The following is a 27,080-nucleotide window of genomic DNA, read 5'->3' as shown; positions in this document are numbered from 1 at the left end:
CACGTTGCTGGGTCATGTTGAGCTTCTCATCAACCAACACCCCCAAGTCCTTCTCCTCGGGGCTGCTCTCAATCTAAGCATCACCCAGCCTATATTTGTGTTTGGGTTTGCCCTGACCCATGTGCAGGACCTTGCACTTGGCCTTGTTGAACTTCATGAGTTGTGCACGGTCCCACCTCTCAAGCCTGTCAGGGTCCCTCTGGATGGCATCCCTTCCCTCCAGCGTGTTGACTGCACCACACAGCTTGGTGTCATCAACAAACTGGCTGAGGGTGCGCTCAATCCCACTGTCCGTGTTGCCAACAAAGATGTTAAGCAGTGCTGGTCCCAATACCGACTTTACATACCTTACTGGTTTCCTTTCTCTTTTTAGGTATCTTGGCTTTTTAATCCAACAAGAAGTGAAATAACAAGTCTAGATAGTGGAAATATAGATGACATTTTAAGTGAGTACTTTGAATATTATTTTTTTCTTTGTATGTCTACAGTCACCTCTCTGTGTGAATCTTGCAATGTCATTAAAGGAATATGCATACTCTAGCTTTGAATATATGAATTGCAATCGGCATAGAAGTATTAAATGCCTATGATTAGAATTAGCTGTCTGAACTAATGTATCACCTAACACATTACTTCATTGTAATCTCAATGAGGATTTGAACTGTCTAAGAAAAATACCTGGTATCTTGTTTGCAGATGGGAATGTTTGATTATGTAACCAAAACCTGTCAAGAGAGTTTTTTTAAAAGTTCCCCCAAAGAATAGCAGCAACTGAAACCCATGGTGATGGGCCCTAAGTATCTTGCTTGTTCAGCTATGCTTTCCCTCAGGTAAAGCATTGTCCTGATTCTGGTGACGCATAGAAAGGAGACCCATACATTAAACAGATGTGTATTCCTTGCCTGAAACCTTTTGGTCTGAAAGTATGCAATTTGCCTGTATCTGTTTGTCTTAACAGGAAAAGTTATTACATTGTTTCAAATATGTTGAGGAAAAAAAATATCTTTATACTCTTTTGTTTATATCTCTACTAGAATCTGCTTACTATTGCAAGATTGCTTTGTGTAGTAAATGTATGATTAGGTAATACGAGATCTGTTTGTAAATACCTTTTACACAGTGGAAAAGATAAAATCCTTTTGTAAAATGTTATTCATAAAAGGGAATATATGCCAAGTGTAAGTACTTTTAAAATTCATCCAGTTACTTTCAATAAGTACTTTATGCCTTGGAGGTAACCCTAAATTTCTCCATGCTTGTTAATTTCCTGTTCACCTCTTGCATTGCTTGCTGATAATGAAAATCTTAATGCCATAATTTTAATCAAAACTGTAGTTTTTCCCAGCCTTGTCAAGAGTTGTCTTTTCCTGCATGTTTTCTTTTCTAGGCTTTCAACATCTTAATCTTTTCTTGTAACTGCTTTGTAACTTTGTCAATAGTGCAAATTTGTCTAGCAACATTTTTGCTTTATAAAGCTGTGACTGTTACTCTATAGTTCCAGTATTTCTTTCACTTTTTTTTTTATAATGTCTACACCACCACTACTACTAAAAATCAGTTCACAGCATGGTTGTTATATTGTGTAAAGATCACAATTTATTTTGGGGCAGGAGATTTACCCTTCTATTTTTGATATATTTTCCTTTTTTTTTGGTATGTGAAAAATAATGTATAGGAGCGTTATTTCACTACCTCATCATATATATCCCTATAGTATTGCATTTTTTTCAAGTGTCCCTTAGCATTTTTCTTTTTTGGGGACTGAAGATTTCTCTGCTACCTTTTGCCTTAGTATCCAGCTTCTTAGGAAATAAGGCAGGTAAGGACCAACCAGAGCAAGCTGCACAGGCAGGCTGCATGTTAGTCATTCTTCTAACCCAAACAGTTGACATTTCAGCACTTAACTGTTTTTTAACATGAATAATCTAGATAATGCTTAAAAGAGTTGTACTAGAGAACAACTGGCTTTGAGTGCCTTAATTTTAAATCCAGAATTACTTTTTGTCTCACGTGTCACTTAATTACTCTTTTGTGTCTTAATACCTTAAGTATTGACATTTTTAATGTCCAATATATCAATAAAGTCAATAAAATACTTGGCTGAAGGCCACTTTCATCACTTTCCCATTTAATATAGATTATACTTCAGATAAGATTTATCCTATCAGTTTTCTAGCAATCAGACTAAGCTGTATGCTGAATAATCTAGAAGTATTTGCTTTTATAGTTTTTGTGCGTATTTTTATAATCTCAGGTAAAACCACTAAGAAGTTTGCCTCACAATGTGACGTTGTGTTTTTTTCTTTTTTTTCTCCTCTCAGACAATGCAGATGTTGCTTTAGTTAATTTTTATGCTGATTGGTAAGTTATACATGTTTTTTTTCTATGTTTAAACTTCTGTCTTTTGAAAACTGTCATGTTTAGCTGTAGTTTTCTAATTGAAAATACAGTGGTATGTTGCTTTCAAACTAGTTCCTTCCTGTTTTTTTTTAGTGTCCTGATTACATCCCCTTCTGCTGTTCTGCCATCTTTTGTTTCATTCAGGGCTCCTATCAAGAGGAAAAAGGCTTTTACAGTAGTATGGAATAACATGCTATGTAATTTATTTTTTTTTCCTCTTAGCAAGACAGATTTAATTAACTTTTTGCTCCTTAACATAGTCCAAAGTATTCCATTTTTCTGTTTTCTTCTCTGTTGGTCCCATGCGTGTGTGCTAGAAAGAAAAAGGCTTGAAATTACACTAAAACCCAATTTCTTCTCTAATCTGGAAGACCTTCTTTGTGGAGGACTTGAGAAATCATAATTGAGAGATGAAATTGGAGCAACTGGAAAAGGAAGGAGTTTGGGGCCAGATTGGTTAGACATTGTGAAAGACATACTTAGAGGGAACTGTTTACTTTGGGGAAAAAAAATTTGCATACAAAATCATTGTTAGAATTCATTTAAGCACCATACCCCTCTTTTTATTGTGTAAGAAGTAATTTTAAATGTTCTGTTCTGTTCCATCATTAATATTTTTTAAGAATCTTTAGCGAGGAAGAAACCAGAAAAGTATTCAGAGAAAACAAAATTTAACATGCAAATTAATATAGAAAATAAGGTTAGAAGAATAAAAAATCATTTTCTGTCTCCCTTGATTAAAGTAATCTTGGATGTAAATAGCTTTATAATGTAAAGCAATATTTAAACCAAAGTACTACACTTTAAATATTCCTCTCCCTGCTGTTTTGCTTTGTGAGCATAAAACGTTGGCCTTCAGAATCAAAGGTCGTGTAGGTGATTAGACTGCTGATTCTTTTCACCTCTTTCACATCCCACTTTATGTCTAAGTCTGTAGGTTTGTGTGGCCTAGAAATAGCAAGTGCACAGAGCTTTACGTGAAAAATTTACACTTTATATTTACTAAGAATTCATTCAACTAGTAGCAGGCTAATTTTAATTGTTTTTTTAAAAGTGATTTTGAAAAATTCATACCCAGTCTTTTCATACAGAATGAAGTTCTCAATAAAGATGTTTTTAATGCCTTCATTTAAACTTTGCATAAAGATAGACATTATACCAATCTAAATCAGTTTAATAACCCTTGTATATACCTCTGTCATTTTATAGACAATTTTTATGTTCAATTAGTTTGCATCTGTTCATTTGCTTCCACAGACTAAATTGATACTAGACACATTTAAACCAACAGAATTTTTCTTTAGAAAGGCTGCATTTGTTTACCAAGTAAGCTATTTGTTTGAAATGTCTTTCTTTATAACGACAGTGCAACTAAGTAGCTAAGGTAAGAAACTAGGTCTAATCTCTTACCTGTTCTGTATAGAATTATGCTATAAAGGCTGTCTTTTACAATAAGTAAATAAATGAAACTTTTACAATTGTGATTTTCAGTTTGTGATATGCACAGGCCTGGTGGATCATGGACTACTTCCAAAGGTTTTATTAAAGATAACCAAAGAAAGCAACCCTATGGGGAGTAAATTTAGTACAGTGAAATTTGGGGGGGGGTTGCCATTGAAAAATCATTTTTGGATTTTGCAAAAGACAAACTGCAGGAGGCTAAAAATCCATGTTCTGATACTTCTGTGATAAAGGGAAGATACCAATATTTTAAAACTTGATGCAGCAAGGTAACAACCATCCTGGTTTAGGACCTTATTAGCACGGCTCTTTCTGCAAATCCCCACTGATATCAAATCCTCTGTAGAATAGGTTTGCTTTGAATTTAAAGATTGGTGTGTGCTTGCAAGTTGATTCACATTAGAGTAAGCCATAATTTTAAAAAAATTACAGTCTTAATTATGATCATTACATGTAGGTATTCAGTAATAACCCCCTCAACATAGCACACTGCCAGCCTATGATGTAATGTGACCTTTGAATGAGAACAGATCGGTTTTGCTGATGTGGATATTCTGCTCTAAGGGTGGAGAACAATGAGGGACAAGGAAGCTACATGCTACATAATGTGTAGTGTACAGTTGTGCTGCCCAGATTCAGGTTTCTTTCAGAAAATGGCCTTCAGCCCTGTTTGCATTTTGAGAGCAAATCCTGCCTCTTGACTTGTTTGCTGTTGTAGTCATAACAGTGTCCCCAGGCTATCACTTGTTAAGTTTAAGCAGGGCTTCAGTGCAGGCTGTTTTATTGCAAGTCTGCTCCATGAGGTCTCATTCTGACAACTTCTACAGTGCCATTTTACGTATTCAATTTAAAATTCTGCCATGTGTTTAGAAGAACAGAATATAAAACAATTTTATTGACATATTAATAATGGGCTTGTGCACTAGTGTTATCCTAAACTCCCCAAAGCCACCAAAGCATCTTTGCAATCCTACAGCCTTTTCCATGGGCAAAAAGAGAGGATTTGCTTCAAAATCTGACATGACTGGAAGAAGGGACCCATGGAATTCATTTGGTTCATAGTGCTGTAATAGCAGTCTGTTCAAATTCTACCAAACTTGAGCAATAATACAGTAAGCAATACTTATAACTTCTGTTGTTGACCCTTATAAAGTTACTGCTGTGATATTTCTTGAAGGTGATGGTGAATATTGGAATCTCAACAATCCAAGTAACTTCTTTTACTATATTTGTCAAATTACTTCCCTGGCAATATCTCAGGTAGAAAAAATAAAGAACAGACTTTCTGAATGGAATATATTTCCTAAAGGCTTATAATTGATTAATGGTGTTTCTTAAGCAGGTAAAGCAGGGGGCACATCTTGAACTATATATTCTTTTACAATTATTTTTTTCCCGCCTGAATTATTCAAATTACTTTTGAACCTATTGTTGTCCACTCGGTTAGTGGGATGATTACAAGTAGATGTGCTTTTCCAATAGCTTTTCTTTCTCTTTTTTCTTCTTCCTTCAAAGATTGAAATATTCCCTAAGTCATCAATTAAAATATTTCTAATTAATATTTTGAAGTTACAATTTTGTGTTCTATCCGCAGGTGCCGCTTCAGCCAAATGCTGCATCCTATTTTTGAGGAAGCTTCTAATGTAATTAAGGAAGAATATCCAGATAAGAATCAAGTGGTGTTTGCTAGAGTAGACTGTGATCAGCATTGTAAGTAAATCCTGCTTTAGGTTTTTCTGTGCTATCCTGACAGTAAGTTACTAATTGTATGGAAAAATATGCTAGACAGCAATCTAAAGTGTAGCTGTATCCGCCCCATCATTTAGACCAGAGTTGCTTGTATACATCAATGAACTTCTTCTTCCAAAATTGTCAGGACAATCTCCAGTGTTGCTTTCTCATTGTATCCATAAACATTCATTTATATCAGTTCAGCCTATCTCACTTAATGGGCAAAAAAGGGCTGGGATTATAAATTGAATTGGCTCACTGAGGTGTCAGAGAAACACTAGTACAACAAATGGTGCAGGTCTTCACAGCCAAGAAGAGGAAGGGGTAACCTTCCATTGTCAGTATCAAGAATATGTTCTGCTCAGGTCTTCTTTCCAATTAGGAGTCATGGTGGACTGTAAGTTGCCTTTCACACAGCCAGGAGAGTATCAGAGCTTTTCTGCTTTGCTGTTTGTACACATGCCAACAAATGGTTCCCTGTTTGGGTTTTACCCCTGCCCAGAAATACGTGAAAATGATATGCCAAAGCCTACTCATTTTATGCTGGTATTAATCCCTCATGTTGCTTTTTAATCCCGTAATAAATAAAATGTAAGGAATATCTGCTGCACATTGAAAGACAAATGGATAGCACTGAGGTTTTTGTTACAGTGCTTTTTATAGTATAGGATTGGCTGTATTGTTTTATGCTTCTGGAAGAACAGCATTTGCAGGCATAATTTCTTTACAGTGGCTTGTGATTCCCAAAGAGTATTAATAGCAGAAATTCAATTCTAATCAATACTGATTATACTATCTGGACTTTACAAAACTGTTAATTTCTAGGAAGGATCACAGTTAGAAATGTGAGGAATCACTGCACAGAGTTACTAGTTTGTATCTGCAGCATATCCCTGAGACTTACTGTTGACCTAATAGTTGTGTTTTAGTGCTCTGTTACAAAAAATCTAAAAAGAGAACCTTACAGGACAGGAAAAAAAGTCAATTACATATCTATGAAAAGTAACTGATTTCATTTACATTTTTCTTTCCCATTTTGGAAATCTAATTTTTTTGATGTTAGAGAAGACTTTTTTTCTATAATGAGAATTCTTGGCTTGAAGTGTCTTTGGTTCTTAGTTGCAGATTTAGAAGTCTACTTGAGCCTCTTGCACTGGCACTACTTTGTGCTCTGTTTTGTATGCATGCCTGTAATTGCCCAACAATAAGAGCACCTGTCTTATGATCTTGAAAGGGATTTCAAGCATAAAAAAACCCCCAAAATGTTTAAGGGAGCTAACAGTATTAATTCAGTATCTGAAATGTAAAATAAGCTGATTCTTCAGACTGTCCGGAGTGGCCAAGGAAATTCTGGTTTGTCCCTTCCCAAAGATCAGTAAAACCAATTCATGACCACAGGAAACTTAAATGCTTCTGGGATTAAACCTTTGAATCACTGGGATATGAGACCCTCTTTATAGCCTCAGCTGGAAAAGAGGCACAATAGTATTCACCCAGGCAGGGCATGTAAGCAGCTTTGAAGCATTCAGCTGCCTTCCTATGTTGTAGTGGTAGGGATGTGTTGGGGAACTGATATAAAAGTTTTAACTTAGGTGTTCTTGAACAGCAGTTACATTAGACACAGTTATAGAATCTCGTCCTCTGAGCAGATCTACTGCCTTGAATACAGTGTAGAACAGTGCACTTCTGTAACTGCCTGGAGCATTTACAGAGCAGCAGCAGAATGGAGAGGTGGGACTAAATGTGCTTCACAGGATATGCTTTAGTTTCCTTGACTTACAAGTCCAATAGTATTTTTTCTTTCTCATTATAAAGATGTCTCTGTTAAGTGAATGTTTTCCTACTTCCTTCCTGAACAGCCTTTTCTAGAATCATAGATTTTTGGGGGATTGGTGGGGGTTTTTTGGTTTGGGGTTATTTTTGTTTGTTTAGGTTTTGGTAGGGGTTTTTTGGACCTGGAATACCTTCCCAGATCTCAAATACTTGACTACATTTTCAGCTTCTTTCTTTTTCACCCTTGGTGTTCTCTTCTGCTTCCAATCATCTGTCTGGTGTGTGCTTGGGAGATCTTAACGAAAAGCATAGCATTAAGTAATTAAAATTTGCCAACCCTAAAAGTCAATTTTCAAGTAAGGTGATGAAATCCTCTGGAGGAGTATATTGAAGACAAAGCCTGATACGCAGTCTTTGCTGAAGCTTTCTTGGTTTTTGTCTGTCTTTGTTCTGGGATCTACTGCAGGATCTACACAAATAAACTGCCCCTGATCTTTGCAATTGTGGAAAATAAATGCAGTTGTAGCAAGCATTCTGAGTGGTTTTGTATCAGCTTATTAAACAAGTCACTCTACATACTTGAAATTACTTTTGCATATATTTTTGTATATATTCTACTGCTTTTATCAGTGATAGTTTCTCAAATTAACGTGAGTCAATTGAGGGGGAGGGGCGAATTATGGATATTCATACTTTGAGTTTACTTAATTTTTATGGTTGTCCTTAATAAATAAGTCTTATCTCAGTGTTTAACAGTCTGGCTGGCTCATTTTTTCATTAAGTCAAGATATTGACAATGAAATTTTCTATAAAATTCTCACAAAAGACTGTAGTAAAATCAGCCTGTGTTGATTAGTTTTATTGTTAAAGTTTACATTAACAGCTGAAGTCCTCATTTTGTTTGCTGCAGCTTTAGTTGCTTGGGTAACCCAGAGAGTCTTTGGGCTGCTGGATGTCAAGTGTTTTGCCATGAGATGTTCTTGTCTTAGCAGTTATGTGCCTAAGAACCCCCCCCTCCTGCCCCAAGTATTTGAAACACTTTAGAAGCTTGTTCCTTAATCTTCTCCTCATATACTCATTGAATTGAGCTCATCAAACCTTGTTATGGAGAGCTAAGGCCTGGGTGGAGAAGGAGATGCTACAGCAGAGATTGTTGTCTTCCTTCCCCTGGGAGTAGGTGTAGTGGACTAAGTACGAGGCAGCCAAGAGTTTTGGTCTTTCTTTTTATTACTGGGATACCATGAGTTCTCTGTATTTACTCTTTGTGTCCTTAATTTAAGAAGTAGATGAGCATGATTTCTGCTGCAGAAGCTGTAAAATGTGAGAATTAAAAATAAAATCCTATACTGACAGACCAAGTCTTTTTCCCTAATTTGCATTGCCTTTTTGAATTAAAATAGCAAAGCTGTATATGTAATTCCTGCTTTCTAGTGTTTTTGCTGTGTTGTAAGCAATGGTACATTTCATGGCGCACAGTTATTGGGTGTGTCCTAAAGCTTCAAGTATTTTAACTTTGATTTTAATGTATGTAATAGCAGCTCTTCAGTAAGAGGGTGAATGCTACTATATTATCCAGCTTGGGCCTGCTGTAGTAGTTTACTAAATGTTGGAGTCAAAATTGTTATTGTCTTTTTCTTCTCCTGTTTTACCTTTGTATTGCTGTATGTGTTTCCATATGTTAGCAACACTAAACAAACACTAGAAGATTTATGCCTGCAAATTTCATAGCACTACTAGTTAAGTGTTAGGATGATGTTCTGGAGATGGTGGATTATTTGCATTACAAATGCTCTGTTTCTTTTTGAAGCCAAGACTCTGTAGGGAATCCAAATAGCTGATTTCAGGCCACTCAAAAACAGCTTTCAGAGCGGTCAGCCAGGCAAAGATACTTTCCATTTAATGCACTATTATTGAAGCACACTGCAGGGCCCAACAGCTCACACCAGCTTCTGAGGGTAAAGCAAATTAAAGAGAATTATTGATGCACTGCCAAATGTTTGATGCTTAATGACAAAACCATCATTCTGTCTGCTCTTATAGCCAATATAAAGATGTTTTTCCGGAAAGTGATAGGTCCCAATGTGATTAAATACAAAAACTGAATATTAACACTATATTAAGCCTCTGTATATGTTCTGTTTTACACCAGTGTATAATATAGTGGAAGATAACTTCCACGTTTCAGCTATAATTAAGTCATCAGGCTGTTTTTAAGCTGATACAGAACATACAGTAAAGGTAAATCTGATGAAGGAGGTAGTTGAAGCAGGTATTCTTTCAGTTTCCAACACCTCATCCTGCTGTAAATTAGAAATATCTAAGTTCCAGTACATTGTTTGCTGTTAAAATTTTTGGTGGTTTTGGTGTGTTTGATTTAGTAATTCACTTACCTTAAAAAATATGCACCTCTATTTTAAGTGTAATACCTAGTAAAAGCGACCTTCCATATAAAATAATAGAAAATCTTTCTGCATATACATTATTAGGAAGGTTTTGTTTTGGTGGTTTGGGGTTTTTTTGCTTGCTTGTGGGTTTTTGTCTTTTTTTATCCTTTGTGTTAAGCAGCAATGTTGGAAACTCACTTGGTACCATGAATTTCCTGTTTCTGTTCTCTGTGAGTGAATATTGCAATATAGAAGAACTCACGTTTCTGGAGGAGAGTTTGTATTTTGAACTGTTTCTCTGAATTCAGTGTTAGGAGTTATGGTACAGAATTAAAAATTAAAGTATATATTGGGGGTTTAATTCTACTGCACCATTATTTTCTTTGGTTTCCAAGTTAAAAAATAAAAAATAATAGCTGGTTTCAGTAAATCTTTGTGCTTCCAAACAGAAAACAACTTCTCACTGCTGGGTTGTTGAGAGGTGTTTTGCTAGACAGACTGTTTAGGGAACTATTCTTCGTTCTTTCAAAACACCTATGAGTGGTACTCTCATTCACTACTGCAAGCTGCTGATCTCTCTGGGTCTCGCCATTCCTGTAATGTGTGCTAATGTTAGTCTTCAGAGAGTTACTTAAGATTGTATTGCTACTGTGCCTTTGGTAAGCCAAATAAGTCAGTATAATAACAAATTTGGAGGTTCATAAATGAACTATAAATGAAACTGTAAACAAGCGTGAGGATTTCATTGCATTCCTGCCACTTTGCCTGGAAAAAAAAAAATCGGTCTGAAAGAGTTATCTTTGGATAAAATAAAAAGTGGAAGTGATTCGGAGAGGTTGTTGATGGCTCTCCTCAGGAGAGCCATTTTGTTAGCCTGTCAGAAAAGGTTATGGGATGCCTACTGATGAGGCCCCGCTAAGAGCAGGCATGGCTGTTGTGAATGCTCCTTTGCAGCAGAAGGTGGTCTAGATTTGCTGTTACTCAGCCTCTTAGTAGCCAAGTTTGATGTAGAACATTGATTGCTTTTCTTGTACCTGTTTTGGTCCATCATACAAGTTGCCAGTATCACAGTCACCGGGGTAGGATGTCTAGTTTAGATGGTCTTCCAAGTTCCTTTCTAATTCTGCTTCCTATGTATATTCCTAGGTCTCATGATTGCGTGCAAGTGTCATGAGAGGAGTAGTTTAACTGGGGAGAATTAATGCTATATTATGAAATAGTTAACAATGAGGTGAACGTAGTGCTGTATGTAGGCAAGTAGGAAGCAAAAAGGCCTTTTTAAGTGAACTTGAGAGAAAAAAGCTTGCAGAATAATCAGTAAAAAGGTACCTATCAAAGACAGATTTCATTTCTTATCTGTAGTGTGCCCTGGCAGGTGGCCTGAGGAACTTCAAAAGATGCAATTGATCTCAAGTGAGTAAACAGAATACTCATTTGGTAGTCCCAGCTTCAAATATACAGCTGAAGGAATTTGGTACCTTTGAGATGGAAGGTATTGCATAATGGTGAGGAAGAGGTAAGGTGATTTGACGCAAAAAAAAGATTAGTGTTAGTTCCAGTAAATTCAGGCTACATATATGTTTATGTAGCTGTGTAATTCCTATAACCATCATTGAAATACAAAATTAGGAAATGCAGTAGCTTGGGCTTGTGCTAGCTCTTCCTCAGACAATATGAAGACCCTCCTTAGGAAAAGGGACACTATGAGTATTTTCAGAAAGTATTTTAATGAGGTTTGAGTTTTGGAACTTTGATTTTCTTCCAGATCATTTTTCAGGCTGTTGTAGTCCTCTGTTCGGCATGGGAATTGCTCCAAGTGGTGCCTTATATTACGAGGTGGGCATTTAGGATAATCATCAGTATTGTTCAAATCCTAGTGGACACATGTTTTTGAGACTCTGTCCTGTAGACTTAAAATCTAAATATTTGTTTGGCGGTGGTATGAATTATGACCCTGGAAGACTAAGACAGCAGACTGAGTTAATGCTGGGGTGATACCCTGACCCTTGTAAATACCTGCTGGTCCTTTCTTTTCATATATACGTTGTGCGTGGGAGCCTACATCAATATAGTGTGTCTTGGTGCAGTTTTTCAACATATCCTTCATCATACGTTTAATTTTAATTTAGTGACAATGGACTTGAGATTCTTGGCGATGTGATCTGATGTACTAGCTGAACTCTTTGGGCAGTGTGGTGGGGTGTTAACCTAGAACAGTGGAGTCCGAGGCATTCTGGGAATCAAGTCACAGGCTGCGTGGTCGCTTGAAGCTGTAGCTTGGGTAACATGTATATGCAGCTATGTGAAAAGTCTGACGCCCCCAAAAAATGGGTTTTGGCATTCCTTTGAGTAAAGGAACACACGCTGCTCAGACAACAGAGAAATGGCTGACAGTGCAAGAGAGATGATAAAGATACGGATCACAAATGATAGCTCACGAAGCGTGTTTTCTTGGAGGAAAGACAATGTGGGAGATGGTCTTAGAAAACATGGGTGTAGAAGTCAGGCTTCATGTAAAAGTTTCTTTCAAAACAACAATAAAAGCTGCTGTCTCATCCCTATTGTAGGCAGCAGCTTTCCTTTCTCTTCAGTAGTTCAGGAGGAGTACCGATACAGTGCATCTATGAAGAGAGCTGAGTGACTGTGAAGACATTCCTGTTGGAGTTTGTAAAATGAATAGTAGAAAATAGTCTGGGCAGTTTAGGAATCATTGTATGCCAACAGATATACATGCAAAACAGGGAGGAGAGAATAATCTGAATTCAACAGTCACTGCTCTGCTTGAAATTTCTGATTTGTAGATGGCAAGATGATGATCAAGTATGTCCGTAGCTTCCTATAATAACTAGTGTGAAACCATTCTGGTAGCATAGACACTATGCTTGCAATTTAATGATTAATTGGGCAAAACACAAACTCAAGGTTTGTACCTTTTAAGTACCTTAGTACCTGAAGAACACGTAAAGTTGTAGCTGGGTGACTTTTTTTTTTTTCTTTAGGTAGGTTACCCTTATCTTTTTCAAATACCTCTTTTCATCAGAAAATGGGCAGTGAGAATGTCTGGAAATATTTTTAAATTTAATTTAGGATTTACTATAACTAATGCAATCTATGAATGAGTTCAAACAATATTCCATGTATTTGCATTGTGTATTTCCAATTTTAAAAGGAGTATAATTTTGTAGTTGCTCTGCTTGTGCTAACTCTACCTGTATCAAATGCCAGGGCTTAATGAAGCATTTAAGGTTTACTCTATTTGACTTTTGAATGAATTCAAACAATTTTTCATGTACTTGCATTTTATATTTTGTAAAAAGATGGTTTTCAAATACTTACTTGTGTAGGACTGTCATCTCTCTGTGTTAGTTCAAATACCAGTATTCATGGAATCTCAGTGTAATTTGTAAAGAGCATGCAAGTTCTGACTTACGAAGTAATGTTTGAATTCAGTCTCAACAGTGGGCATTTTATTACCATAAATTTTTTTACAAAACTTCAGCTCTTGATGAAGATCCACATCCCTCAGGACTTCCATCTCCATCTTGGAGAACATTCAAGACCCCCTGAATGCCCATTCTGCAGCCCGTGCATCCTCTTATAACTGTGGAAATAACTTGACGGAAAAGTCCGTGTTGTAACACAAAAAAGTGTGGGTTTGGTGTTCTCTTGCTGTGGAGTTCTGCAACAGTTACAGTCTTTAATCTCAATATGTTTCTGCGAAACCTTGATATGTAGTGTTCCTTGTCTCTTATCAGAGCCCGGTCAAGTTTTGATAGACTGGCGTACCATCAGACCAAAGGTCCTTCTATCAACAGGGCAGCCTGGTTTGCTGACGTTGTTTGTCTTCCGCTGAGCAGATAGAAAGTGATTCTTCCCCTGCTATACTTGCCACCTTCTTCCAGGCAGCTCTTAGGTACTTTTAACTAAAAAGTGATGGAATTTAAAGGAAGAAAACAGTATTGATCTAATACTCGTTCATGTTGAATATATTGGCAACTTCCCTTGAGAAATTTGTATTAATTTGAAATAAAAGTACTCTGAATTGAGGACATAAAATGTCTTACCCTTAATTTTGACTGTAATTAGTACATTAAGAAACTCTTCTGGGATATTTAGGAAACGGGTCAAGTCCTTTCTTAGTCAAAATTGATAGGCTGAATTCTGTGATATTTTATAGCGATGTAAAGCTTGTTAGGAACAGGCTTAGCTGGTGAAGCTTTTAAGCTTACTGGTTTGAGGGATGTTAAAGAACATTTTTGTGGAGTAGATCTGGTTCTTATACCTTTACTGTGCACGTTTTGTTTTCAGTTCTCAAACTCCTTTAAGTTGTGCAGCTGGTACAAAGATTGTTTTCAGTAACTAAAGCTGCAAGAGATTAGTAGTGTTTTAGCAGCAATTAAAACTACTGATGGTTGCACTGAGAGTTCTCCAGTCAGCAGGGAATTCAGATTTTTTGTTACCTCTTAGAAGTTCAAAAGAGGTGGAGAGCTTTATGTGCTGGAGGACAGTTACGGGCGCAGTTCCATAGGGGAACGACTTATTTCCAGTTGCACAGGGTTTTAATTTTGGTTTGCAACTGAGAGGTGTATGTTAGCTGCCCAGTATCGGCAGTTTGCTAATGACAATTGCCTCTAAATAATAGTTTCCACAGGACTTCTGTCTCCATTCTTTTTAAAAAAAGAGTAAGATAGAAAGTGAATCTGCTTTGTAGTAAATATGTAGTTGAGAAGAAAGGACATTCTTGTCAGAAAGGATTAGTTTTTACATCGTTCAGTGCTGTGCCAGATACGCTGATGGACCGTCATTTGGTTGCCTTCCTGCTGTGGGCCGATCCAGGTCACCTGAAGTGTACCCTTTGACTTCTAAGGAGTCATTGAAAAGTAAGGGGACACGCATTCAGCCCACACTTTGGATGCCTTCCTCTCTCTGTTGACTGGATGAAACTTGTCTGTCTCCAAAGGATAAACCAGTCTGTTGAAGTTTGCTGTCCCTTTCTTTCCTGGAGAGAGAAAGGGAGAAGGGGAAGCGGGGTGTATGTGGTTGACTGGAATGAGTCACCTCAAAAGATTAAGCAGCTCTCCAAAGTGGGCAGACTGCTCGTATTTTGAGATTTAGTTGGATTTAGGTGCAAACATGATTGAGGTTTAGGTAAACTGCATCCCACTCTGCAATAGAGGACACAGTTTTCACAGGGGCTGTGAGATATTTTTGTTTCTAGATGTGTTTCCAGGGGGAGAGTGAACAGGAGGGCATAATTAAACAAAGCAAAAGCAAAAAGAAAGTACTTGTGGAAATCTACTTGACATTGCATGCTTCGTCTCTATTGTTTGGTTTTAGTCTCATTTTCCTAAGAATCCAAAGTGTATCTTGCCTTGTTTCTCCAGTCCTTCCTCATAAAAACTCCTTGAAACTTTTTGCTCAACTTCAACCACACCTGAAAGAGGGGTAGAGCATTCAAAGCTATTAAGTACTTAAAATTTGATTAAAGCAGTTGCTGGGTGTTGGGAGATGCACAGAACCAATTTCTGCACTGTAGCAAAGGTTGCTCTAAAACCTCGAGGCTGATGGATCCTGCTCAGTGTGCCGTGAACCCCTTGCTGGTTGGTTATGTATAAGTTTCCCTGTCAATGCGTAGCTGGGAACTAGCTGCAACACCTATTGCAACTGAAGTGGAAGAGGGACAAAGGGACACTTGAAGTACTCTGGTGGGGCATAGCAAAGAACCGGATTATTGCCTTAGTAGTGGTTGGAGATAAGGGGCGCAGGATGCACATTCATGGGAAACTGGGCTTTATTGCTCCTGCTCGGCTTTCTTTGCTGCTCTTCTAATTTTGCTGTACAACTTCTTTCCATTTTTTATTCTTCTTTTACATTTGTAAGTCTTGTGAATAAATAACTTAACTGACCTGTTATATGAAGGTGAAAATAGCTAGTGCTCTTATGCTAGATGAACACGAATACACATTACTTTGTTGTATGAAGCTCTGTGCGATCCAAGTCTAGAAGAAAGCTGGGTGGTGTGTTTAGATGTGAATGAAGAACTGTCTTGAAGGGAATGCTGACACTGGTTGACCAGAGAGATGTTTGCCTTAATTTGGAAACCTGAGATTTTGTGTTCATTCAAAATCTGAACAGCTCAGAACTGTGCAGTCTTCTGCCCTTCAGAGGCTTCAAGAAGTATTTTGCCCAGGCTTCATGTTCTCTAAAATTTAAGACATGACAAGTATATTTCCAGGTCTCTAATTGAGATAAAAGTCATAGTGAGTTTAAAGAAAACTAGGGGATTATTTATTTTATTAAAATTTTCTCATGTGGATTAATTAACTGAGATTTGGCAAGCAGTTTAGATTCTCATGTTCTTCTTATGCTCTTAAATTGGCTTTCCTAGTTGTTCATAGGAAGTGTACTGAATGAATATAGCTGACCAAGCAAGTCTTTACTTACCCCAGATTTTGGTCATTATTTAGTTCATTTTTTTATGAAGATCAATACATGTGAGAAATACTGTAGCTGTTATCCATTCTCTCTCCTGTGGTGGCATTTGGTTTTTGGGTTCTTTTCAGTTTGCTCTTGTTCAAAGATGTGGCACTACTGGTTCAGGGATTCCACTTACATGTGCACGTATACATGTATAAGATGCCATGTTCAGTGTATTTCTGTATTTGTAGGGTTTGGGGTTTATTTTCTTAATTTCTTTTTAGCGGATATAGCTCAGAGATACAGGATAAGCAAATACCCAACTCTGAAACTCTTCCGGAATGGAATGATGATGAAGAGAGAATACAGGGGCCAGAGATCTGTGACAGCAATAGCAGATTATATCAGGCAGCAGAAGAGTAACCCTATTCGGGACGTTCAGGATTTGGAAGAAATTAGTTCTCTTGATGTAAGTCTTTTAAATTTTATTCCTTCTAAATATATTCTTTTTTTTTTATGTTGAACTGGTGAAACATAATGTATTTGAAGTACGTATTTACTTCTTTCTTCTTTTTTTTTTTCCGTTCAGAAATGTTTTGAGTGCTTTTTTTAAACTGACTGGAAAACTGGGTCATTTCCAGTATTACAAATTATTCCAATATAATCACTTTCAACTGCATTCATTTTGTTACAGTAACTCCACTACCAAATTACTTATTTTACTTTTAAACATTTGAAAAGAATCATATGTTGTATTTGACAAGATATTTCTAAGATTTCTCACTGGAAAAATATTCACAAGGATGCTTCTGAATATTGAAAAGGCAGAAAAGAAATAAATTGTGCACAGTTATTGACTGTTGAATGAATGGCACCTCTCTATTTAATATCCTTAGGGAGTAATGATAGTTTTTGATAATTTAACGTAAGTTATGATTTAACCTTTGTTTTTTACAGCGCAGCAGAAGAAATATTGTTGGATACTTTGAGCAAAAGGACTCTGACAATTACAGAACCTTTGAAAGAGTAGCGAATATTTTGCATGATGATTGTGTATTCCTGTCTGCCTTTGGGTAAGTTTTAAAATCTGTTGATTGCATGACTTCATTATTGAAATTATGTTAATGAGTTGTATATAGTTTAATTGAATGGACTTCTTTAATACTTTCACTGTGGCATAACTGAAGAGACTAGACCTTAACAGATAAATACAGAGAGAAGGATAGGAGAAGACTCCTCCTAGCCTTAATATTTGCTGTGAAATCCAGCTTTCATTTTTTGCCTCCTTTTTCTTTTTTTTCACTCTTTGTCAGTATAGTTTAAATATAACTGGGGAGGCTTTAGGGGAAATGCTAGACAGCTGTATCCCAAAGAGAGAGAGGAGGAACAAGTAGGGAAGAATTTGAAAACTCTTTAGCAAAAATGTTATCAGCTTTGCAGACCGAGTAACTCTTTTTTTGCAACCTCTTAAATTTTTTGCAATAAAGTATGACCATTTTTTGTAGGTTTTTTTTTCCTTCTTTTTGTAGATTTTTTTTTTTACCTTCCTTTTTTGCTGTAAAGAATAGTTCAGTAGTTCCTCATTCATTTCTCCTTGATGTCAGGGGAGAGAACCTTGTTCCAGAATGTCCGATTTCTGTGCCTGGGTCTGTTTCATGCAAGTTCTATGTCACTGCATGTGGTAACAGTTTAGAAAGGCAATTGCATTGATGACCTACATAGTGTGAATCTAGAAGAAGAACCTACAAAAATTCAAATTTCTCCTTGTTATACAGATTTACAGCAATACTTTAAAATATTAGAAGATCTTCACTGGAAGAAGAAGAACAATTTGGAAGTGATTCCCTTTTTAAGTAACATAATAAAACGCAATTATAGATTCTTTCTGCAGTGTTTAATGTGCCAGCACCACCCAATTTAAAGTGATTGGGCATTAATGTGAATGCAGTGGTTTGCAGTCTTGTAAATCTGTGGTCTGCAGGTCTGCTGGTCTTATCACCAAAGAATGGCCATTATCTCAAATGTTTTCTGATGAGTGCATCCATGCTTGTTCTCAGAGCAACCAATCTGAGTTATTAGAATTTTAAATTATTTTTTGTCCCGTCGTATGACTTTTCATTCTTTTCAGGAATGCCTTTTAAAAAATCATTACTTTTAAGTAATGAAAACAATACTTTTAAGATTCTCTCTCCTGTTGTTTGAGTCTATTCGTCTTTGGTTTGCTATTTGTAAACTTTGTATAATGAGAAATAGTCTCCCACTGCTCAGTGTTAGTATTTGGTTGTTGGATGCCATTCTTGAATTAGTTACTATGGAGCTTCTTTATTTTTTCTTTTTGTTTTCTTTAGTTATAAGCAATAAGCAAACATAATGGAATGGATCAGAGTTTGATTATTTGTAACCTTCCCATGTAACTACAGATTGCACAGCAGGCTTGTCATTATTCTCTTCTCCAGACTCCCATCCCTTCCTAGCCTGAAGTTGTGAATGTTTTAAAGTGCAGACTTCCAGACAGCAACCTTGGGAACTAAATGTTTTCATCTCTGAGTGGCTGTGGCTCTCAAGCTTCCTAAAATATTATATGCGAAAAGGCTTCCGAGGGAGATACTAGCTATGTAACAGTGTTTTCTATTCAGATTATATATAGCAAAATGTTTCATGGGGAGCTGGCACTGATGACTCGAACTCTTCTGACTGAGCATCCTAACAGCCCCTGGGAGGGTTTTCTGGTTTTGTTATGGACAGAGTTCAACAGTTCCATGGTTTGGGAGGTATATGGTAACATGAGCTGTCATGTTCAAATGTCTAGTAAGCTAAAATAAACTCAAAACAGTCAATTTGACAGGAAAAAATTACTTCGCTAACTTCTGTCAAGGCAGAAATGTTCCCTGCTGTGCCAAAATTATTCTGGCTTTAGGTAGTTGTTATAGCTTATTTGTAAACTGTGTTAATGGTACATAGTTGCAGGTCATCTTGATGCTTAAAACTATTCTTAAATCAACTGATCCTTACCGTTCTGTAAGATCTTGGGTAACCACAGAGCAAGATTAATGAGAGAAGACTTGTAAGCAGAAGGAGATAGGAGGGATACTGATGAAGAGATATTAGAGGTAGATTTTAGAAGTAGAACGAGAGGGATAAATCTGAAATGACTGTAGACATGGAAGAGAATGGCATTGTGCCGTTGAGCGATAGCATAGGAAGCCAAATGCAGAAAACCAAAACAAACAGCCAAAAAATACTTTTACCTTAAAAGGCTGTGATGAACTGTAGGTAACTCATGGAGGAGAGTGACTAATCTAGGAACTGTTTTAATTTTATGTTAGCAATCAAATACAGGGGAGGTGGGGGGTGGGGTGGTCCAGGAGGTTGACCTTCTAGGTTACCGCTTCAAGAAGAGGCAAAATGCTAACTGAAGTGTTTCCATTTTGGTAGTTGTTTTAAAAAGGTGTATCTTCAGGCATTTGGGATTTTCATATCATGTCCCCAGTTTGACTTATCTGAAACAAATTGGTCACAACTGGAGCTACTGAAGTGGCAGGAGACAGAAGAGGATCTTCTGGGTTCCACTGCAGGCGTACCCTAGAGCTTATATTTCATTATAGATTATAATCAGTTTACCAAGCAGTGATTGGGCGGGTGGATTCTATGTCTCCACTTTCTTCTTACTCAGTGAAAGATTATCTGGCATACAAGTGGTTTACCTCAGTGATGCTGGTCACAAAGAAGCCTAATTTCACATTCTGGGAGCAGTCATCATGTCTGGAATACAAAAATGCATTTTAAAATACACGTACTTAAACTGGTGCAAATACTGATAAGTGTGACACACTATGCAAGGTGCCTTTTGTATGTGATAAGAAAAGCATAATTGGATCAAATTAAATAAATAAAACGTAGGTACTTTGAGTTAAGTCTTACGATGTCTTTTTTTTTTTTTTCCTTGGCCCTCTAAATTGTTCAGACCCCTGCAAGATTTACCTTACTTTGCAGTGAGGTAAATTGAGATATTTTTACTTCTCTTCTTTTTCTCCCCCTTACATCTCTTAATCAGTCTTCACCAATGCTTATATTGAGTCCCCAGAACAGATACTATAATTGGAGAAGCTGGAACACTTGGCTAATGTTTCCCAGGGCTGACATGCTTTCTTTTTAGCCTATGGTAAAAGGAAAAGAGATGGGTAGTTCATTTTACTCTTTTCTGGCATATGCAGCCAATCAGCTCTGCCTTGCCAGCATGAGTTATGTTGGAACAGCAAGGCATGGGAGAGAAGAGAAGAGGCCTCTTTTGCTGTCTGAAGGTGGTGAAAGGGTTTATTTTTGTTGAGAGCTTTCTTTCCTTGGTTTTTTCCTATCTCCTATGTTGGATGCATACCTGTCCCCATTTGTTTGAATAAGAAACGATAATTTGGGGGGTACAAGCTAGCAGCTTTCAGGGTGCTCTGTTGTGACTGGGATTGAGGAACCACAAAATATTCCAGAGGCAGGGGAGAAACTTACTGAGGTGACATAGAAACCTGAATACCGAGGAGGAACTGCATGTGTTCTCCAGGTACACAGGTACTGGATCATCAGTGGTCAGAAACTGCATGCTGTGTCTTGTGCTCTCTAGAACTGTTTTGAGGGTAAAATGGACAGTGTGGGCTTATTTGCTATCCATTTTCTCATTGCCTGTGCCAGTAGAGCACCTCAAAGCCCTTCTTTATTAGGATAGATAAGACACAAATTTCTAGTGTAAACAGTGGAACAGGAAGAGTAAATGCAAATGAGAATCCACCGTTCTCACCTTTCCTTCTGTAAGACTAGGGGTTTTTTTGTTGTTTTGTTTAGTTTTGTTTTTAATTTACATGATTATATTAATTCATTAACATTTTTCTCTGATCGTCTCTTATATTGTACCAGCATTCATCACTAGCACTTTGATGCCTTTAGCCCCCACTTCCAATCTTAGGGATACATCTTGCTGACTCCCGTAATGCCCTCTCATCTAGCCAGGCCAAGTTTCTGTGGAGTCACTTTACAGTTTACTTTAAAGATCAAGGATTTTAATTCTCAAATTTTGAAGGAAAAAAAGAAGTAAAGAAAGGATAGCAAATTAAAATATGATTTTGGTATCTCAGTTATTTTATTTGTCTGTACCAAGACATGCTTACTGGTTGGTTTGTTGTAGGGCTATTTCAAAAGCAGAGAGATTTAGCGGAGACAATGTAATCTACAAGCCACCAGGGGTAAGTGTAACTATGTATTTTATTCTGCTTATTGTCATTATATGCGAATATGAACTAATGGAGACTATATTCAAATCATTCAGTATGTCACTGCATCTCAAATCTTAATTTTATTTCATCACTAAATAGTGTGAGAAATAGGGTCATAGGATCTAGTGTTTCTGAGTAAGTGAAAATGATCTTGGTCTCGTTTGTTGCCAATTAAGTGCACAAAACCTAAATCTGTCATTTTAAATGTCAGTGTCCATAATTTATTTTTTTTTCTTAGAAACACGGTCAACTCATCATGTGTATAGATACTTTGTGTGGTGTAGAAGTTTTAAAAATCTGTGAAGTTCAACAGCTGGTGCACTTCATGTTTTTCAAAGCAAGTGACAATTACTAAGTATTTTTCTGACTGCTGCTTGCTAAGACCTGTTCTCTTAATTTAAAAAAAAAAAAAAAAAATCAAAACGGGAATAAGTAAAATTAACTGTATGTTAACAAACTCTCATAAACATAGTTTTATTTGAGGAAAAAATCAGTAGAGAAGAAAATCTGCAAGAATTGCTTTTTAGAAACATAATCAATATCTGAAAATCTATTTTCCCAAATTTAATGTATGAAAAGAGTTGCTTACAAAAGAGAAATAAACAAAAAAAGACCTCAGGGAGGAAGAAGTTTCAAACCTTTTTCTGTGAAAACAGAATTTATTAGGTTACCTAATTTATATGGCATTTCTGAATTAAGGTGTGCTTAATCATGGCTACAGCTTGCGAAGTCATGGTTCATTTCACGTTAACCAAAATTGTAATTATATTAAAAGATGGCAGCACTGAATTCTAAGTTAAAACTACTAGCAAATAAAGGAAAACAATCATTTATTTATATCTCTTTGGCAAAGCACATGTAAAATACCAGTTTCAAGTCCTGTAAGACATTGGGAGGGATTTTTGGTGAGTCTTTGTAACTATTAGCATGAAGAAGCTTAATATCTGCATTTTGTTTATATCTAAATAGGTTTTTTTAGGTATGGAGATACTATTTCTCAACCTGATGGAAGTCTAAATAGCCTTTATTTGAAGCATCCCTAATTTGGAAACAAAGTATCTTTTAAATTCTTTTTAAGTTGTCTTAAGAAGTGGAGTTGACTGCATAAATGATCATATTATATATTTCTTTTCCTGTTGTACTTTTGTAACATAGTTAATAGAAATGTTGCATGCACAATGGTTGAACATTGATTATATGATTGGCTTTCAATATTTATATGGATATTGTTACTTTTATGTCAGGTAGGTGATCTTATTTGTAGGTAGCAATGTCATTTTTACTGTTTTTCAACTAGTATATTTTTCTTTTCAACAGGAAAATGCTCCAGATATGGTGTATTTAGGCTCGCTAACCAATTTTGATTTGATTTATGCATGGACACAAGACAAATGTGTACCACTAGTTCGAGAAATTACATTTGAAAATGGGGAGGTAAGAATCTTTTCTACCATTCTACTTCTGAGGGTTCTCAAAACCAAAATGTTTTTTTCGAGGTCTTTAATCCATACCAAAGAACTTTCTTCATGCTTTGCTTTTGACAGAAAATAGCTGTCAAGTAATGTCTTTTCATTCTTTTGGAGCTTTTTGATTAGACTTGAAGTTCACTGGAGGCAGATTTGTGGTAGTTCCATACGATACCAAAGAAAGAGGTTATGATCATGCATATAGATCATGTAAGAAGTGTCTGTTGATTTGTGGAGTGTGGATACTTGGATGCTAAGAATGTGTGTGTGTGTGTGTAAGAATGTGTATGTCTGTATGTATGGGTGTGTAACAGCTTGGGTAGGTTGTATTATTCATCTAAAGTAAGTACACATTTATACAGATGCTATGACTAAATGTTGATTTAAGATCTAGACATAAATGTTATTTAAGTGCTTTTTGCATCTGATATGACCTTGAAAAAAATGTTTCTAGTCAGGGTAGAAAACACTCATGTCAGCATGTCCATGACAGTTTGAAAGAGTAAAATAGTTGTGAACTAACCTTAAGTTATAATCAACTTTTAAAATTTAATGTTAAAGTCGTTAGTAGAAAAATGTTAATGTATTAACAACTTCCAAAGCATTATCTAATAAATAAGCACATTAAATGGTGGCTGACCATCTATGGAACTGGCAATCTTCTGGGAATTGTAATAAAAACCATGTGGGTTTTTTTGTTTGTTTGGTTGGTTGGGTTTTTTTGTCAGTCTGTGTTTAAGCACTGGTACCTTCTTAATCTTTTTAGCTTCAGGTGCTCCCCCTTGGGTTTCTGTTTTTAACTGTAATTTGTAAGATGGTGTTTGGGGGTTTGCTTTTAAACATCTCTTTTCTTCTCATGCTCCTTATCTTCTTTCGGTGCTTTTCCGTTTTCTTTCGTAAATTACTTCTCTCTCATCTATTTCCAACTCCATATTATAAATTTTTTTGTAAAATAACCAACAGAGGGGGGAAAAATCTTTAGAAAATTGGCATAGGTTTGTAGTATCTCCATGAGTATTTGTACATAGCCACAGCGTCTGCTAGGAACTCTGGTGAGGTATGTAACAAAATGCAGTATGTTGTCCATACTGGATCAGAAACCAAAGAATCAGTCATATGATTCATTCTCAGTTTACACGCTGAATTTTTTTTTTTTATCCTGAATCTGCAGTGTGTGTAACACTGCTGTTCTGGGCATGCACAACATGTCAGGTTACATGACAAGAGGGAGGGATAGGGTGGGATAGACAAAATGGTTCAAATGCAACCTTCTAGTCAACCCCGCCAACGTTTATTGGAAAGTTCTGTTAAACAAATTTTAATTCTTCATTTGCAACTCAGAATGTAAAAGATGCCACATGTTAGCATGTTTAGAAGTGTGTGGTGGATTTTCAGTGTACTTTTCCCATGGTAAAATTGCATTCTGAGCCTTAGAAGCCAAGGTTCATCACTGTCAGCTTGTACTACATTGTGTCACGGTTTTTCTGGTTGTTCTCTCAACCCTTGATTCCTGTTTGCTTAGGCAGATATTTACAATTCCAATGTGACATTTTGCCTAGCAACATTTGTTTAAAAATTTCAGTGCTGCCAGTACCCAAACAAATTTAAACATGCCAAAATTGAGATACTTCTGCCTGCTGAAATCCTATGGTATTTAAATGGGCTCTTAATGCATACTGCACAATATTACAGAGTAAAAATATGAAGTGTTGTGACTGTTAAGCTGTGTTTATGGTACTAGAATACCATATAAATAAGGTAAAGACAACAATTTCTACTACTGACTTCAAAGTCAATTTTAAAAATCAAAATTGGCCCCTGTAAAGTGCTGGTAGATTTTTCCCTCATTTTCTTTCTTAATGTTTTCATTATCTGGTAAGTGTCATGGGCAGTCTAGCCAGGAAAGTGCCTGATCTGAGCAGAGTTCATCATTGTGACTTTAGACAATACATAGTAATTGAACTCTGAAGCAAGGTCTTCTGTTTGAGAAGACTGTCCATTTGAAAGGCAGTCCCTGTACTTGACAAGAAAAGGCGGTTGGGATCAGTCGTATCATTCAGAAGAAATCACTGTTTAACCTGTAATCAGTCTGTTTAGTTTTATGTTGTATGAATACAATGAACCATGTGGTCTAACGAAGGTACTTTATAGAAACAGGGCCAAAATTAGCAAGACTTTCAAGCCAGCTGTCCTAACAACCTGTTTGGAGGCAAATCAATCTTGTGAATACAACTCATCACGTGCAGATATTGAAACCAAGGTTGTCCTTTTAGCTGCTTGCAAACAAGAGGGGAGCTTAGAGCCGGAATACCAAACTCTCTTTGGGAGTTCTCCCTCTGGAAATGTACCTGCTGAAACGAGTGAGGAAATGGAGCCATAATCGTAGTGGTATGAAACAGACTTTTTCCCCATCCTCTAATAGAAGAGGAGACTGAGACCCAGCCAAATTCATGTGTGTAAAAATAAGAATGACCAAATGTGATTAGTGGTTGGTTTAGGGATGGATTAGGAAGCTTGGATTTCATCAAGAGCACTGACGTTATGAGGATCTTTGCAAGCTGCTGTTAAAAGACCAAGCTTCAACTTAGCTGACAGACTTGGTTTAAGGGAGAATGACAGTCATATCATATACGCTATGTAGCTGGCTGCCTACTCACATGGAAAGTATTTCTTCCAACTTACTGCAGATTGAAAATATCTGAAGAAACTATTCTATTTGGTGGCAGAACCAACGGGTGCTATCTTTCTCAAAAAGCATAGATTTTATTCTGATACAGGCTAGAATCAAAGAAATAGCAGCACTTGCTTGTACACCAGTTGTGCAAATGAAGGATTGGCAAGACTGTAGGCATTTGTTACTGAAAACTGATTATTTCTTCAACTGGGCTCTAGCGAGTTGAGCTGATGTTCAAAGGTGCCTAAAAATCACTTCTGAGGCAAGAAAATACAAGTTGTTCATGTTTTGTTTGGGTTTTGAGTAAAAGAAGAATCCTGAATAAATTATTCAAGGAGTTTCTATTTATCTGTCCCTGGACAGAGATCTTTAAAAGGCACTCGAGCTGCAAGAACGCATTTCTATGAGGAACTAAAGCTTCCCTGTCCAGCAAAGGTTTTCATTTCTTCATCAATTTTAGTAATATACTAACCTTTGAATTTCATAATGGTGTTACACAGATGACCAGTCGGGACACACTTACTGGCAAAAGATTAGAACTTGATCATAACTGATACAGCTATGTCATTAGCTTCTGCATTTTCTTTTTATTCTTTTTTTTTTTTTCTTTTAGGATGGAGTTGTTTACAGATATTCATTCATTGTGTTATGCTAAGAAAACACCAACTTTATTATATGAGCCAAGCTAGGACCAGGTCTAGAATACACCCTCGGCTTTTCATAGTGTTTAATACCATGCTGTTCAGGCCTTATTGCTGTTTCCATGAAGATGATGTGTTTTCTCAGAATTGGATTATTTCTTCTGAGCAAGTATTCCACTGCAGGTGTATCTCTTCCCGAAATGTTGACAATGAAATACCTTCATCCTTTTTCTGCTGTGTATGATACAGAGAAAGGAAACATAGTTAACTGTATCACTCGGGTATCTTAGATGAAGAGTCAACAGTTAACATCTTTAGTCCTGTTCTTTCAATTGTTTTTAAAGTAGAGATCTTACTGAATTTAAAAATTGCTGGAATCACTTACTTGAGTGCCCTTAAGAAACGGAAGAATTGAGATTTGTCATTTGTTTTCTGTGCAGGAACTGACAGAAGAAGGCCTTCCTTTTCTCATACTTTTCCACATGAAAGATGACTTGGAGAGTTTAGAGAAGTTCCAACAGGAGGTTGCACGTCAGTTAATAAGTGAAAAAGGTCTGTGGTAACTCCTGCTACTTCTTGTTTTTACTGGTATAATTTTTTTCAGACAAACTTAGTAGAGTGGAAGCAAAGACCAAACAGTATCTGAGCTTTAAAGCTCTTGCGACCGAAGGGCTTTGTGTACTTTTGACAGTGAGGACCGACTCCTGTGGAAATGATTTAAATAGATACACAATTTATTAGTAAGTAACTTTCAGAAATCCTTCTTGTCTAAATGACTTCATGCAGTTTGAGAGGGCATTAAACAAAACTTCAGTTTGTGTTGTGGCCAAAAACACTTTAAGAAAATCCATTATTTTGGGGGTGTTAGTTGTTTA

The 27,080-nt window shown here is 36.6% G+C and overlaps 1 protein-coding gene across 1 annotated transcript in view; it reads left to right on the top strand.

Annotated features, from left to right (window-relative positions):
* The window catches only part of ERP44 (endoplasmic reticulum protein 44), a 54,461-nt gene that overhangs the window by 21,176 nt on the left and 6,205 nt on the right, over positions 1–27,080 (top strand). The window contains exons 2-9 of the mRNA XM_049830476.1: positions 374–446; positions 2,322–2,361; positions 5,456–5,571; positions 16,451–16,635; positions 17,124–17,239; positions 21,337–21,394; positions 22,742–22,858; positions 26,646–26,757. Of these exons, the coding sequence (XP_049686433.1) occupies positions 374–446; positions 2,322–2,361; positions 5,456–5,571; positions 16,451–16,635; positions 17,124–17,239; positions 21,337–21,394; positions 22,742–22,858; positions 26,646–26,757 (817 nt within the window). The remainder of the gene's footprint in view (positions 1–373; positions 447–2,321; positions 2,362–5,455; positions 5,572–16,450; positions 16,636–17,123; positions 17,240–21,336; positions 21,395–22,741; positions 22,859–26,645; positions 26,758–27,080) is intronic.

The sequence above is a fragment of the Accipiter gentilis genome, chromosome 27 (assembly GCF_929443795.1).
Source record: "Accipiter gentilis chromosome 27, bAccGen1.1, whole genome shotgun sequence".
NCBI classification, from domain to species: domain Eukaryota; kingdom Metazoa; phylum Chordata; class Aves; order Accipitriformes; family Accipitridae; genus Astur; species Astur gentilis.
Note: the sequence above shows the minus strand (reverse complement) of the source record. Positions and strands in the feature narration are given on the sequence as shown.